General features: G+C 45.4%; 2 protein-coding genes across 9 annotated transcripts in view; both read left to right on the top strand.

Moving 5' to 3' along the window:
- The window catches only part of LOC141050993 (uncharacterized), a 117,278-nt gene extending 109,239 nt beyond the window's left edge, over window positions 1–8,039 (top strand). For all 5 annotated transcript variants that reach the window (XM_073547770.1, XM_073547766.1, XM_073547767.1 and 2 more), the window contains exon 7: window positions 5,297–8,039. In XM_073547770.1, the coding sequence (XP_073403871.1) occupies window positions 5,297–5,931 (635 nt within the window). In that variant the 3' untranslated portion in view covers window positions 5,932–8,039. The remainder of the gene's footprint in view (window positions 1–5,296) is intronic.
- Window positions 1–14,408, top strand: part of LOC141050962 (uncharacterized) — a 359,750-nt gene that overhangs the window by 268,332 nt on the left and 77,010 nt on the right. The window lies entirely within an intron of this gene.

The raw sequence follows: 14,408 nt of genomic DNA, 5'->3' as shown, positions 1-14,408 counted from the left end.
ATTTGAGCCCCTTTTAAATTAGAGTTTACTTCGGACCAAATAGTCTTTAGACGATGTATACTTTGCTCAACCCCTGGGATTTCCGACATCTTGGCCGAAAATGATCCAAAGCGCGGATGTAGACCGAGGTTACAGAAGAAGGGGGTGGTTTTGATGGAGTCTTGGTATCTATTATTGAGAGCGAACTCTGCCAATGGCAAATGTTCCACCCAATCTGACTGATGTGCTGAGACATAGCAGCGGAGGTATTGCTCCAGCGTTTGGTTGGCACGCTCAGTTTGACCATTCGTCTCGGGATGGTATGCCGAGGAAAAAGACAACTCAACACCAATACGTCTACAGAACGCCCTCCAGAACTTCGAGACGAACTGGGTACCCCTGTCGGATACGATATTTGCCGGAACGCCGTGCAGACGTACAACGTGAAGAACAAACAACTTGCTTAAGGTTTCAGAGTTGGGTAAGCCGGACAGGGGAACAAAGTGAGACTGTTTACTGAACCTGTCCACCACCACCCAAATACAAGTTTTCCCCTCGGAAGGTGGCAGGTCTGTAATGAAGTCCATGGAGATGTGGGTCCATGGACTTTCAGGGGTGGGCAAGGGCTGAAGCCAGCCGGCAGGACGGTTATGGGGGGACTTGGCGCGGGCACAGACTTCACACGCTGAGACGTACTCCTTGCAGTCCTTGGCCACCGTTGGCCACCAAAAGTTCCTGGTTACCAGCCTAGTGGTATTATTAAGACCAGGGTGGCCTGCCAGGACGGAGTCGTGAGATTCTTTTAACACTCGTAAGCGAAAAGTAGCTGGGACGAATAATTTTTTGGGGGGCGTAGAGTCAGGAACTTGTTCTGATGACCTACGGATCTCCTCCAGAAGGTCCAGAGATACTGCCGACACAACAATGCCATTTGCCAATATGGGAGCTGGTTCATAGTCCTCGGTGTGTGTGTGACAAAAGCTGCGGGAGAGGGCATCTGCCCTCACATTTTTGGTTCCGGGGCGAAAGGTGATTAAAAAATCGAACCTGGAGAAAAACAAGGCCCACCTGGCCTGCCTAGGGTTTAGTCTTTTAGCCGACTCTAGGTAGGTTAGGTTTTTGTGATCGGTAATAACAGTAATTTTGTGTTTGGCGCCTTCGAGGAAGTGGCGCCATTCCTCGAAGGCCCACTTAATTGCCAATAATTCTCGGTTGCCGATGTCATAGTTTCTCTCCGTGGCAGAGAATTTGCGGGAGAAAAAGGCACATGGACGAAGCTGAGTGAGGGATGCAGAGCCTTGTGAGAGCACTGCTCCCACTCCGACTTCGGAGGCATCCACCTCCACAATAAACGGGTGGTCCAAGTTTGGTTGAATCAACACCGGGTTGGCCACGAAGCACCCTTTTAGTGTGGAAAAAGCCCTGGTTGCCTCAGGATTCCAATTAGTCACGTCCGCCCCTTTCCGGGTAAGGTCCGTGAGTGGCTTGGCAATCTCTGAGAATCCCCTGATGAATTTGCGATAATAATTCGCAAATCCCAAAAATCGCTGGAGTGCTTTCAGCGATTTGGGTTGTACCCAATCCTTAATGGGTTGAATCTTGGCGGGATCCATGCGGAACCCCTTGCCTGAGACCATGTATCCTAAGAACTGCACCTCTTCGGCAAAAAAAACACATTTTTCAAATTTCGCGAACAAAGAGTTTTCGCGCAGTCTTTGCAGTACTGAACGGACGTGTTGAGCATGAGTCACAGGATCAGCAGAATAAATCAAAATGTCGTCCAGATATACGACGACATACACCCCACAAATATCTCTAAAAATATCATTGACGAAGTGCTGGAACACTGCAGGAGCGTTACTGAGTCCGAAGGGCATTACCAGGTACTCAAAATGGCCAAGGGGTGTATTAAAGGCCGTTTTCCATTCGTCCCCATCTCTTATGCGGACCAGGTTATATGCCCCCCGGAGGTCAAGCTTAGTAAACCAGCGAGCTCCCAGTAACTGGTTAAACAGATCAGGAATGAGTGGCAGCGGGTATTGATTTTTTACCGTTATGGCGTTCAGCTCACGGTAGTCAATGCATGGTCTGAGTCCACCATCTTTTTTCTCTACAAAGAAAAACCCAGCTCCTACAGGTGAGGTGGAAGGTCTAATGAAGCCTTTTCGAAGGCTGTCTGCAATGTATTCCTTCATGGCTACACGCTCAGGACCAGACAGGTTGAATATTCTCCCCTTAGGGAGACGGGCACCAGGGACCAATTCGATAGGACAATCGTATTCCCTGTGAGGAGGTAGTTTCTCAGACTCCACTATAGAGAAAACATCTTCATAATCCCTAAACGCATAAGGAATAGAAGGTGTTTTAATTTTAATCTGGTTCACTGAAAAAGACATACAGTTACTCTGACACCATGGACTCCAGCGTACAACGTCACCTATGCGCCAGTCAATAATCGGATTATGTTGGTGCAACCATGGCATGCCTAACACCACTGGATCTGATAAATTGTATATAACAAAAAATGACATTTGTTCGTTATGTAACGTCCCCACTGACATAGAAATTTCGGCAGTAACGAATTCCACGCCTCCTTGGAATATAGATGTACCATTAATAGCAGTAGTCTGAATAGGCGCTTTAAGCCTTGACAGAGGTACACCAAGGCTCTTAGCAAATAAAAAATCCATAAGGTTGACGGCAGCACCACAATCCACATAAGCCTTCACACACAGACGTTTCTTAGCAAAAGAAAGGGAAACTGGTAACAACAGTTTGGCCGCATTTGCGGGCAATACCTGACCCCCAACGCTGTCCAGGGGGTGATGGTCCAGGAATGTGGATTTCCAACAGCCAGCATTTTCCTTGAAGCTTCCAGGCTGCAGCATGTTTGAGCCTGAGAGTGACTTCCCAGGCTGAGCAATGTAACAGGTGTTTGGGCCAAGAATCAGCTCAGTCAAGAGGAAGGAAAAAAAAAGGTGAGGAAAACTGCTTTTATCTGTGTTAAGTATAGACACAAAAAGCCGTTTTATTTTTATGGCCGGATATAATGTGACGTCTGCCTGCGGTCTGGACTGCAGCCAGACAGCACCCCGAGAAACACTGAGACCCTTTACCCCTATACAGGGATCTGGATTTATAGCAGAGCCCAGGAGGCGCTGTCTGAATAGGAGCAATGACCAGAGCAGGACGGTCGCCAGAAAGGTGTTCCAATACAGGACACAGAGGCAATGATATCCGAGACTAAACCAGTCAGGCAGAAATGGTATAAAAACAGTAGACAGTAGCAGAGTCAGATTCCAGGTCGAAGCCAGAGTCATAAACCGGGAGGGCAGCAGAGGTACAGAATCGTTAGGCAAAAGCAGAGTCAGAATCCAGGCCAAAGTAAGAGTCATAAACCAGGAGGGCAGCAGAGGTACAAAGTCGTTAGGCAGAAGCAGAGTCAGAATCAGGCCGAAGTCAGTGTCATAAACCAGGAGAGTCGCAGAGGTACAGAATCGTTAGGCAGAAGCAAAGTCAGAAGTCCAGGCAAAAGTCAGAGTCAGTAAAACAGCAATTCACACAGTAACACGCAGGGGAACCAAGAATATATCCGGCGGCCTGCAAGAGCAGTCCCAAGGTATTTGAGGGATCAGGTCATCCCTTACAGGCCCGTGGCCTGATGATGTCATCCGGACCGCCCCCAGGACCAGGCTGGATGGTAATGCACCAGCCCCTTCATGACTGACCGAGGAGCGAAGCCTGCGTCCAGCGGACGCCTGTGCAGGAGCCTCATGACTATCGCCGCCACCACTCGGGGTTGAAGCACAACGCCTCCCAGAGACCAAGGCCGAGACTGCAGGCCACGGGTCAGACGGTGATAGGACAGTCCGGCGCCTCCTAGTGGTCGAGGCCGGAACAGCAGGCCCTGAGTCTGACGGTGATGTGATAGTTCGGCGCCTCCTACTGGCCGAGGCCGGGACAGCAGGCCCCGAGTCTGGCGGTGATGTGATAGTCCGGCGCCTCCTACTGGCCGAGGCCGGGACAGCAGGCCCTGAGTCTGGCGGTGCCGTGACATCTATGGACCAATATTTATGGTCTTTGGCAAACTTCAGCCTGGTTCTCCTTTGCTTCTCATTGATGAAAGGCTTTTTTCTACCTTTACATGACTTGAGCCTGTAACGAACTGTTATTGCTGTGCACTTCACTTTTGTAGGTCACTTGATGTCATCCTGCGGTTGCTGAGTGACATTCAAATAAGTTGACAGTCATCCCGATCAGAGGACAGTCGTTTTCACCCTCTACCGGTCTGTAGCTTTGTTGCCCCCAATGTCTGCTGCTTGACCTAGTAGTAATGGACTGCCGTCTTAGAAATTTTAAGGATGGAGGCAACATGACGCTCACTGTGTCCCTCTGCTAGTAAAGCCAGAATTGAGCCCTTTTTTTCCTCACTCAAGACTTTTTTCCAACTCCTTTGGCATGGTTAAAAGTTGTTTTTTCATTCCTATTACTTTTGGGATACTGCTAGCACTTGTTTTGCCATCCAGCTGGTCCTATTGCAAGAGGATTGTGAACACCACAGCATGGCTTTTTATACCTTCCTTCTTTAAATAAGATTTGGTTCAGGTGATCACCTAATCGGAAGCACATTAAGTAGAATGAGGTGTACTCTGGTGGGAATTCAACTGACACTGGAATTGAATGCCTGTCAGACATGTAGAGAAGCTGCTTTTTATAAAACTGTGCAGTAGTCTCTTATTTTTTGCCAGAGCTTTACTCTCTACAGGCTAATATGGGCCCCACTCCTGTACAAAAACCTATTCTGATCACTATAAATAATTGTACTAAACCCTTTCTTTAATCCTTTTGCAAGAACCTTTGCCAATAATTTTATGTCTGCATATAAGAATATAATAGGTCGGTGTGACTTCCTTCTAGCAGGTCTTTTCCCTTTTTTAAGATTTAGAGAAATAACTGCCTTCCATCGTTGATTTCGTTTACAAAGGCTGCATTAAATACTTCCGTCTATGGTGCCTGATTTTCCAACTCATATCTTCTGTAGACTTTAGATGTAAATCCATCCAAGCCCATGGTGTAATTATGTAACATAGATTTTATTGCTCCTCTAAATTCTTCAACCAAAGTTGAAGCTCTCGTAAAGGATTTTTGAGATATGGATCTCCTCCAAATATTCAGCAATTTCCCTCTCTGATTTATCTAAACATTGTCCTTGTCGGTTGATTATAGACATCTTTACACAAATGTTATAAAATAAAAGCGTAAATATAGTTTCAGTAACGTTATTTAAATCTAATAAAATCCATTTTCCTCTTTGCAGATGACTTTACCAGGAGCTCAGAGGGAATTCTGATATTTTCCGATTTTGCTGCAGATGATTATGTGGTCACACCAGATACATATGCAGAAAATGACATTATCCCAGATATATCTCCAGCCCTGCACAGCAAAAGTCTATCCTCTGATTCTTTTCAACAGATGCTATCTTCACCTCAAATTGTTAAGGAAAGCAAAAATAACAGAAAGGATAATGGACATCAAAGAGGTCACAAAAGAAAGCAGTCGTACACATGTTTAGAATGTCTAAAATGTTTTACAAGAAAATCCACTCTTATTACACATGAAAGAACTCACACAGGGGAGAAGCCATTTTCATGTTCAGAATGTGGGAAATGTTTTACAGAGAAATCAAAACTTGTTCAACATCAAAGAATTCACACAGGGGAGAAGCCGTTTTCATGTTCTTTTTGTGGGAAATGTTTTACTAGAAAATCAACTCTTATAACACATGAGAGGAGTCACACGGGGGAGAAGCCGTTTCCATGTTCAGAATGTGGGAAATGTTTTACAGCAAAAGACAAACTTCTTAAACATCAGAGAATTCACACATGGGAGAAGTCTTTTTCATGTTCAGAATGTGCGAAAAGTTTTCACAGAAATCCGACCTTGTTATAGTTTCATAGTTTGAGGCAATGTTCCCACAAAGGGTATTTGGTGCTTTTTTGACACTGCGTATTTTTGCTGCACAAAAAATCTGTCTTGCAGTTCCAGTAAAGTGTATGGGGCTGACTTGCAGTGCGTTTTTGAAGTCGGCAAAATGTAAATGTCTCTTGTAGTAAATAGGCGTTAAATTGCGTTTCTACAACAGAAATGCATGTTAATCGCACATGACTTTATCAATAAGGTTTTATAAAAGCTAAGTAATGGGAAGTATCCAGTTTTTTTAAGTGACATATCAAAATGGGGTAAAAACCACAGCAGAAAAAAATGTGGTAAAAATTCATGTGATAAAATGCAAGGAACCTAATTTAGCTTATAGATGTAGTAAATCTGCAACATCAAATACTCATTGTGGGAACTTAGTCTTAATGTTGAAAGAAGCCACAAGTCCATTGAGTTAAACATATAATCTAACATGTTGATCGAGAGGAAAGCAAAAACCCCATGGGGCAGACACTAATAGCTCCATATTAGGGGAAAAATTCCTTCCCGTCGACATGCGACAATTAGACTAGTTCCTTGGATCGACGTCCCATCACAGAATCTAGTGCCCATAATATCCTGTAATACTATATCTTATAAGAAAAGCATTGAGGCCTGGCTTGTACTTTTGTAGTGAATCAACCATTATAACATCATGTGGCAGAGAGATCCATAGTCTCACTGTTCTTACAGTAATGAGTCGCCTTCAGTGATGATGATAAACCTTCTTTCCTCTGCCCCCTCTCCTCATTGTAAGACTAGGTGTAAAATCATCATGAGAAAGAACTCTGTTCTGTCCCTACATATATTTATATATTTGTACATTGTAGTAAGATCACCCATAACCTTTAATTTTTCAAAAATTAATAACTCCAAATTTGATAACCTGTCTTGCTATTGCAGTCCACCCATTCACTTAATAACTTTAGTCGCTTTTTTCTACACCCGCTTTAGTCCTTTTTGTACACTGGATTTCAAAATTGTACACACCATTCTAAATGTATCCGCACTAGTGATTGTATAGGGGCAAAACTATGTTCTCATTATGAGGATCTCTGCCTCTTTTACTGCATCCCATTAATTTATTTGTCTTGGCAGCAGCTGCCTGGCACTGGTCACTAAAGTTGAGTTTACCGTCCATCAATACACCCAAGTCTTTTTCAGTGACCGTATTACCATTTAATACTCAATTATCCATTTCACTTCCTCTGGCCAAGTCTATGACCTTACATTTATCTAGATTAAACTTCAGTTGTCATTTCTATGCCTAAACCTCCAGATTACATAAATCCTTCTGTACCACTCAACTACTGTACAGCCAAATTGGTTCAAAGAAGCAGTTGAACACAACTCATTTGAGAGGTTGCAAATGACACTTACATCTTCTAATTGGTCTAGTTTTCTAGATACAGGGGTAGTAATTTATGACTGCCTTTGATTACCTTTAGGGGAAGATTTCAGCTTCATTATTGCATCAACTGTATGACATCATCCGCAGTGTATGCCATGTCAGCCCCGATGATGCAATCCTAATTTAGAAAGGTCCTTAATAAAAACTAAAAAAATATATATATTTGCCCTTTCCTACTCTGCCATTTCACCCAAATTATTGTTGAGGGAGCTAACACCATTATTTTTAAGTTCCTTACTGTTTATGAGATTGAAGAATATTTTTTGATTATTTTTACTATCTTTGGCAATGAGCCTTCCTGTCTTAGTATTTGCTACCGTAATTTTTGTTTTTTATAAAAAAAAATTCTATAATTATTTAATGCCTAGTCACAACTCTCATGCTTTATTTCGCTAAATGCTTTCTTTTTTTGTCTTTTTATTGTGCAGCTCTATTTAGCCCTCGTGATGTTCTTCTGTTTCTAGCTTGTCTATTCCCTTAGGGTATGTATTGTGCACATGTCCTATACAGGATGTTTATAAAAGTGTCCCTTTACTTTGTTTGCAGGATCTTGTCCCAGTTTATGGCACCAAGATCATCTCTTAGCCGTTAGAAATTTGCCTTCTTGAAATTTAGTGTCCTTGTAGCCTCTCCCCTGTACATCTTATTAAAGATATAAATGAAAACATTATTTTGTGAACACTATTACTTAAAGGGGGTTATTCACAAAAAAGGCAATTTTAATCAATAGATTTTGGAAAGAGCCCTTAATCCTTATTAAATCCATACCTAGGGAGTAATCAATGCTAAATGTAAATGAGGCCGTAAGGGAGTTACACAGAACCATATCTATACAAGAGAGAGACTGGTATGTTGAAGAGGCACAGGAGAAAATCCTTTGATTAGGAGCTCTCTCCCTCCAAATGTCTTTGAGGTCCAACTCATTGACCACACAACCAAAGGGAGAAAGAGTATCCTCCCACTCTGGGAACTTAAATTTGTCCGCTACTTGGACAACTCTTTCTCATACCCACTGTTGGCCCCTGTAAAATAAAAAAAAAGCTTGTAATCCCCTCCTATGTCGGTGCCCAATCGGTACCGGCATCACTGTCCTCGCCTTGGTATGAATTGAACATCAAGAGAAAGTCAGAGATCAGATGCTGCCTGGACTTCCTCTTCATGTTTAATTCAACAGAAAGTGGGGAAAGTGACACAGGTGCTGATTGGGTGCCGGGGTCACGTGTCACAGCAACTGCATAGGAGACCTGAGATTTTGCATGTTTTCCCACCTACAAAGAATAGAGAGGTCTGTAACTTTTATCGTAGGTAATCTTCATCTGTGAGAGACAGAATCTTAAAAATATACAGAATCGCATTGTATGATTTTTACATAATTTGCATTTTATTGCATGAAATTATTTTATTCAATACAAAACAAACCTTCATATTTGAAATTGAAACCTATGCTTGCATTTAGAGAGGTCGGGCATTTCCTGTAGTTCTTGGCTATGCTTGCTCATACTGCAACAGGGATTTTTGCCCGCTCCTTCAAACAGATCTTCTCTCGATCTTTCATGTTTCAGGGCTATCACGTGGCAACATTGAGTTTCAGCTTCCTCCAAAGATTTTCAATTGGGTTAAGGTCTGGAGACTGTGTAGGCCACCCCAGGACTTTGAAATGCTTCTTACAGAGAAACTCCTTAGTTGCACTAGCTGTATGTTTCAGGTCATTGTCATGCTGGAAGACCCAGTCTTGACCTATCTTCAGTGCTCTTAATAAGGAAAGGAGGTTGTTGGCCAAAATCTTGCAATACATGACCCCATCCATCCTGCCTTCAATACGGTGCAGTCGTCCAGTCCCCTTTGCAGAAAAGCACCCCTAAAATATGATGTTTTCACAGTTGAGTTGGTGTTCTTGTGGTTGTACTCATCCTTCTTCTTCTTCTTCCAAACACAGTGAGTGGAGTTGATACCCAAAGTTTCTATTTTGGTCTCATCTGACCAAATGACCTTATACCCATACTTTCTCTGGATCATGCAAATGGTCATTGGTGAACTTCAGGCCTGGACATGTGCTGGTGTGGGTAGAGGGACCCTGCGTACCCTGCATGATTTTAATCCATGACGGCGTAGTGTGTTACTAAAGGTAATATTTGAGACTGTCGTCCCAGCACTCTTCAGGTCATTGACCAGGTCCTCCATGTAGTTTTGACCTGTTTCCTGATATTGCATTGAGCCCCAGATCAAGGAAGATTGACAGTCATCTTGTGTTTCTTCCATTTTCTAATTATTGTGCCAACAGTTGTTGCCTTCTCATCATGCTGCTTGCCTACTGTCCTGTAGCTCTTCCCAGCCTTTTGCAGGTCTACAATTTTGTCCCTGTTGTCCTAGACAGCTCTTTGGTTTGGCCATGATGGATAGGTTGGAGGTTGATTGATTGTGTGGACAGGTGCCTTTTATACAGGTAATAAGTTAACAGGTGCAAGTAACACAGGCAATGAGTGCAGAGTGTGAGGGCTTCTTAAAGAAAAACTAACAGGTCTGTGAGAGCCAGAATTCTTGCTGGTTGGTAGGTCATCAAATACTTATTTCATGCAACAAAAATGCAATTTAAATACAGTATATACTCGCGTATAAGCTGACCCGAGTATAAGCTGAGGCACCTAATTTTGCCATGGTAAACTGGGTAAGCTTATTGCCTCGAGTATAAGCCGGGTATGCATTGTCCCCCCATCACTGTCCTGATATGCATGGCTCCTTATTCCCTATCTTTGTATGCATGGCTCCCCCTTTGCTGTCCTGGTATGCGAGGTTCCCCGGTCCCTGTCCTTGTATGCATGGCTCACCGGTCCCTGTCCTGGTATGCGTGGCTCCCCATCCCATCCTGGTATGCATGGCTCCATTATCCCCTATCCTACTCACCTTCCACGTGCCCTTTCAGCATCTCATTGGTCCCGACGACGGCAGCTCTTCCTGTGCTGAGCGATCGCGTGGCCCCGCTCATTAAGGTAATGAATATTCCCTCCACGCCTATGTGAGTGGAGAGGCGTGCATATTCGTTACCTTAATGAGCGAGGCCATGTGATCCCTCGGCAGGAAATGCTGCTGGCGCCGGAAGCAATAAGATGCGAGGGCGCCGGGACCAATGAGATGCTGCAAGGGCGCGCTGGAGGGTGAGTAGGATTTCTTCTGGAAGCCGGCGGCTGTCAGCGTCACTGTGCGCGCTATAAGAGAAATCAATATTCATTTCTCTTTAGCAGTGGGCACAGTTACAGCCGCAGCTTCTGCCTCCTGTGTACGGCTGCTCCACCCCTCCCCCGCCGGCTTTCTGGATAATTGACTCGTGTATGAGCCTGGGGGGGGCATTTTCAGCACAAAAAATGTGCTGAAAAACTCTGCTTATATGTGAGCATATATACGGTATGTAAAAATGATACAGACTGCAAATGTAGAATAGAAAAACAATGGCACTCAGGTACTTCTCGTTCGGCTGTGTCCTGATCACGTCCCTTCTTAGCAGACCAAGTGGCGGTAAAAATTTGCAATCAAAAGTTGGTACTCAGCATTAAATAAACAACCTAGGAATCCAGCAAAAAAGGAAAAAAAGGCGGCACTCACCATATTGCAGTGTAACCATAGTCGTTTATTTTACCATATTCGGCATAGACAGCAGTTTTTAGGGCAGGTAAACTGAGGCATGCAGGAAGCAAAGACGGATGGGTGAAGGCTTATTTTTTGCGTGCCAAGCTGATGTTTTTAACGATACCACTTTTGTGCAGACACTTTCTTTTGATCGCTCGTTATTGCATTTTAATGCAATGTCACAGCGACCAAAAAAACGTAATTCTGGCACTTTCACTTTTTTGTCGCTACACCGTTTAGCAATCAAGGTTAATCCTTCTTTTCTTGATAGATCGGGTGATTCTGAACATGGCAATACCAAATATGTGTCTGTTTTTGTTTTTTTTGTTTTTTGTTTTATTTTGAATGGGGCAAAAGGGGGATGATTTGACCTTTTATGTTTTTTTATATTCTTAAAAACATTTTTTTTACTTTTGGAATACTTCAATAGCCTCCATGGGAGGCTAGAAGCTGCCACAACTCAATCACCTCTGCTACATAGAGGCGATGCTCAGATCACCTCCATGTAGCAGATTTACTGCATTGCTATCAGCACCGACTACAGGGTGGCGCTCATAGCAATCCGGCATCAACAACCATGGAGTTCTTAAGGAGACTTCTGGTTGTTATGCTGACGCACCGATGACCCCTGATCACGTGACGGGGGTCAGCGGTGCGCATTTTTCCGGTCCGGTGGCCTGAAGCGCTTGTTAAATACCGCTGTCAGCGTTTGACAGTGGCATTTAACTACTTAATACTAATAATTCCACTCGCGACTATTGCGGGCACATGTCAGTTGTTCAAAACAGCTGACATGTCCCGGCTTTGATGCGGGCTCACCGCCGGAGCCCTCATCAAAGCGGGGGATACTGGCCGCGGATGTACTATTCCGTCCACGGCCAGTAAGGGGTTAAACTGTACTAGATCTAAAGCATTGAAACTCTACGAAATAAAGCACTGCCATCTAAACGACCAGCACCTTACCTTCAAGAGTTTTCTTACAATATTTGCAGGTGAAATGAGGTGCCCAAGACTTATCTTGATCCCCGACAGGCATGCCAAAATATGCCTTGTAGGCGACATGCTTTCACGGAATACTTTCTCACTCGTCTTTCGAAATTGTCCACACACGTAGCAAAATGCATCTGCTATGTGCAAACAACCTCTTTATGCCATCTAAAACAAGTACAATTCGTTATTCTCTTACTCAGCAATAACATAAACCAAAATGTTGGTTCGAGTCATCTGTGCTTTTATACTTGTATGAGGTCTCTTTCACACGTCAGTGGCTCTGGTACATATAGTGACAGTTTTCTCACGTACCGGAGACACTGACACACATAGACCCATTAAAATGTTTTTGCAGATTGCACCCGTTCACACATTGCTGCTTTATTCTCTTAGGTGTTGATCACAGGTGATTTTTTTTTTTTTTAATTATTATTTGAACCAACAGAGTGTTACGGCTCTAATAAAGAGCTGTAAGTACACGCAGAGCATCACAACTTGTGTTACATAAAGATGCTGTGTAGCTGTAGAAAGATCATAGTGTCCATGATGGCCTCTGCCCACATCATCAGTACAAGTGAGCAACAGAACCAACCATGGAGCAATGGAGAAAGCCGACCTGGTCTGATAAATTTCATTACACAAACTGCTGTACGGTCACTGACCTGGACGAGATGGCACAGGACTCCCTGTCGAGGGTGCAGAATAACCAGGTAAGAGGTGTATAAGTGATAGAGGTACACATGCAGCTCCGCTCCGTACACCTTGTACACCTCGTACACACGCGGCTCCGCTCCCCACACGTATACACACAGCTCCGCTCCGTAAACATCATACACAGCTCCTCTCCGTACACCTCATACACACGGCTCTGCTCCGTACACCTTGTACACACACAGCTCCACTCCGCACACATCATACACACATGGCTCCGCTCCGTACACACGCGGCTCCACTCCGTACTCACCGCACACACACGGCTCCGCTCCGTAAACTTCGTATACACGCGGCTCCGCTCCGTACACCTCGTACACACGCGGCTCCGCTCCGTACACCTCGTACACACGCGGCTCCGCTCCGTACACCTCGTACACACACGGCTCCGCTCCGTACACCTCATACACACGGCTCTGCTCCTTACACCTTCTACACACACAGCTCCATTCCGTAAACATCATACACACGCGGCTCCACTCCGTACACCTCGTACACATGCGGCTCCACTCCGTACTCACCGCACACACACACGGCTCCGCTCCGTAAACTTCGCACACACGCGGCTCCGCTCCGTAAACTTCGTATACACGCGGCTCCGCTCCGTACACCTCGTACACACACAGCTCCTCTCCGTACACCTCATACACACACGGCTCCGCTCCGAACACCTCATACACACGGCTCCGCTCCGTACACCTTCTACACACACAGCTCCACTCCGTAAACATCATACACACACGGCTCTACACCGTACACATGCGGCTCCGCTCCGTACACATCATACACACACACACGGCTCCGCTCCGAAAACTTCGTACACACGCGGCTCCGCTCCGTACACCTCGTACAAACGCGACTCCGCTCCGTACACCTCGTACACACACAGCTCCACTCCGTACACCTCGTACACACGCGACTCTGCTCCGTACACCTCGTACACACGCGACTGCTCCGTACACCTCGTACACACGCGACTCTGCTCCGTACACCTCGTACACACGCGACTCTGCTCCGTACACCTCGTACACACGCGACTCTGCTCCGTACACCTCGTACACACGCGACTCTGCTCCGTACACCTCGTACACACGCGACTCTGCTCCGTACACCTCGTACACACGCGACTCTGCTCCGTACACCTCGTACACACGCGACTCTGCTCCGTACACCTTGTACACACACAGCTCCACTCCATAAACATCATACACACACGGCTCCACTCCGTACACCTCGTACACACGCGGCTCCGCTCCGTAAACTTCGTACACATGCGGCTCCACTCCGTACACTTCGTACACATGCAGCTCCACTCCGTACACCTCGCACACACACGGCTCCGCTCCATAAACTTTGTACACACGCGACTCCACTCCTTACACCTCGTACACACACGGCTCCGCTCCGTACACCTCGTATACACACGGCTGCTCCATACACCTTGTACACAAACAACTCCACTCCGTAAACATCATACACACACGGCTCCGTACACCTCATACACACACGGTTCCACTCTGTACACCTCATACACACACGGCTCCGCTCCTTCCACCTCGTACACACACGGCTCTGCTCTGTATACCTCATACACACGGCTCCGCTCCGTACACCTCGTACACACACGGCTCCGCTCCGTACACCTTGTACACACGCGGCTCTGCTACATCCACCCTGCAAACCCCTCCTGACCCCACACAGAAACTTCCCCTCATCC

This window comes from Dendrobates tinctorius, unplaced genomic scaffold, assembly GCF_039654945.1.
Source record: "Dendrobates tinctorius isolate UK_male_01 unplaced genomic scaffold, ASM3965494v1 ptg000155l, whole genome shotgun sequence".
In the NCBI taxonomy this organism is placed as follows: Eukaryota; Metazoa; Chordata; class Amphibia; order Anura; family Dendrobatidae; genus Dendrobates; species Dendrobates tinctorius.
This window is presented reverse-complemented; position numbering and strand designations above follow the sequence as displayed.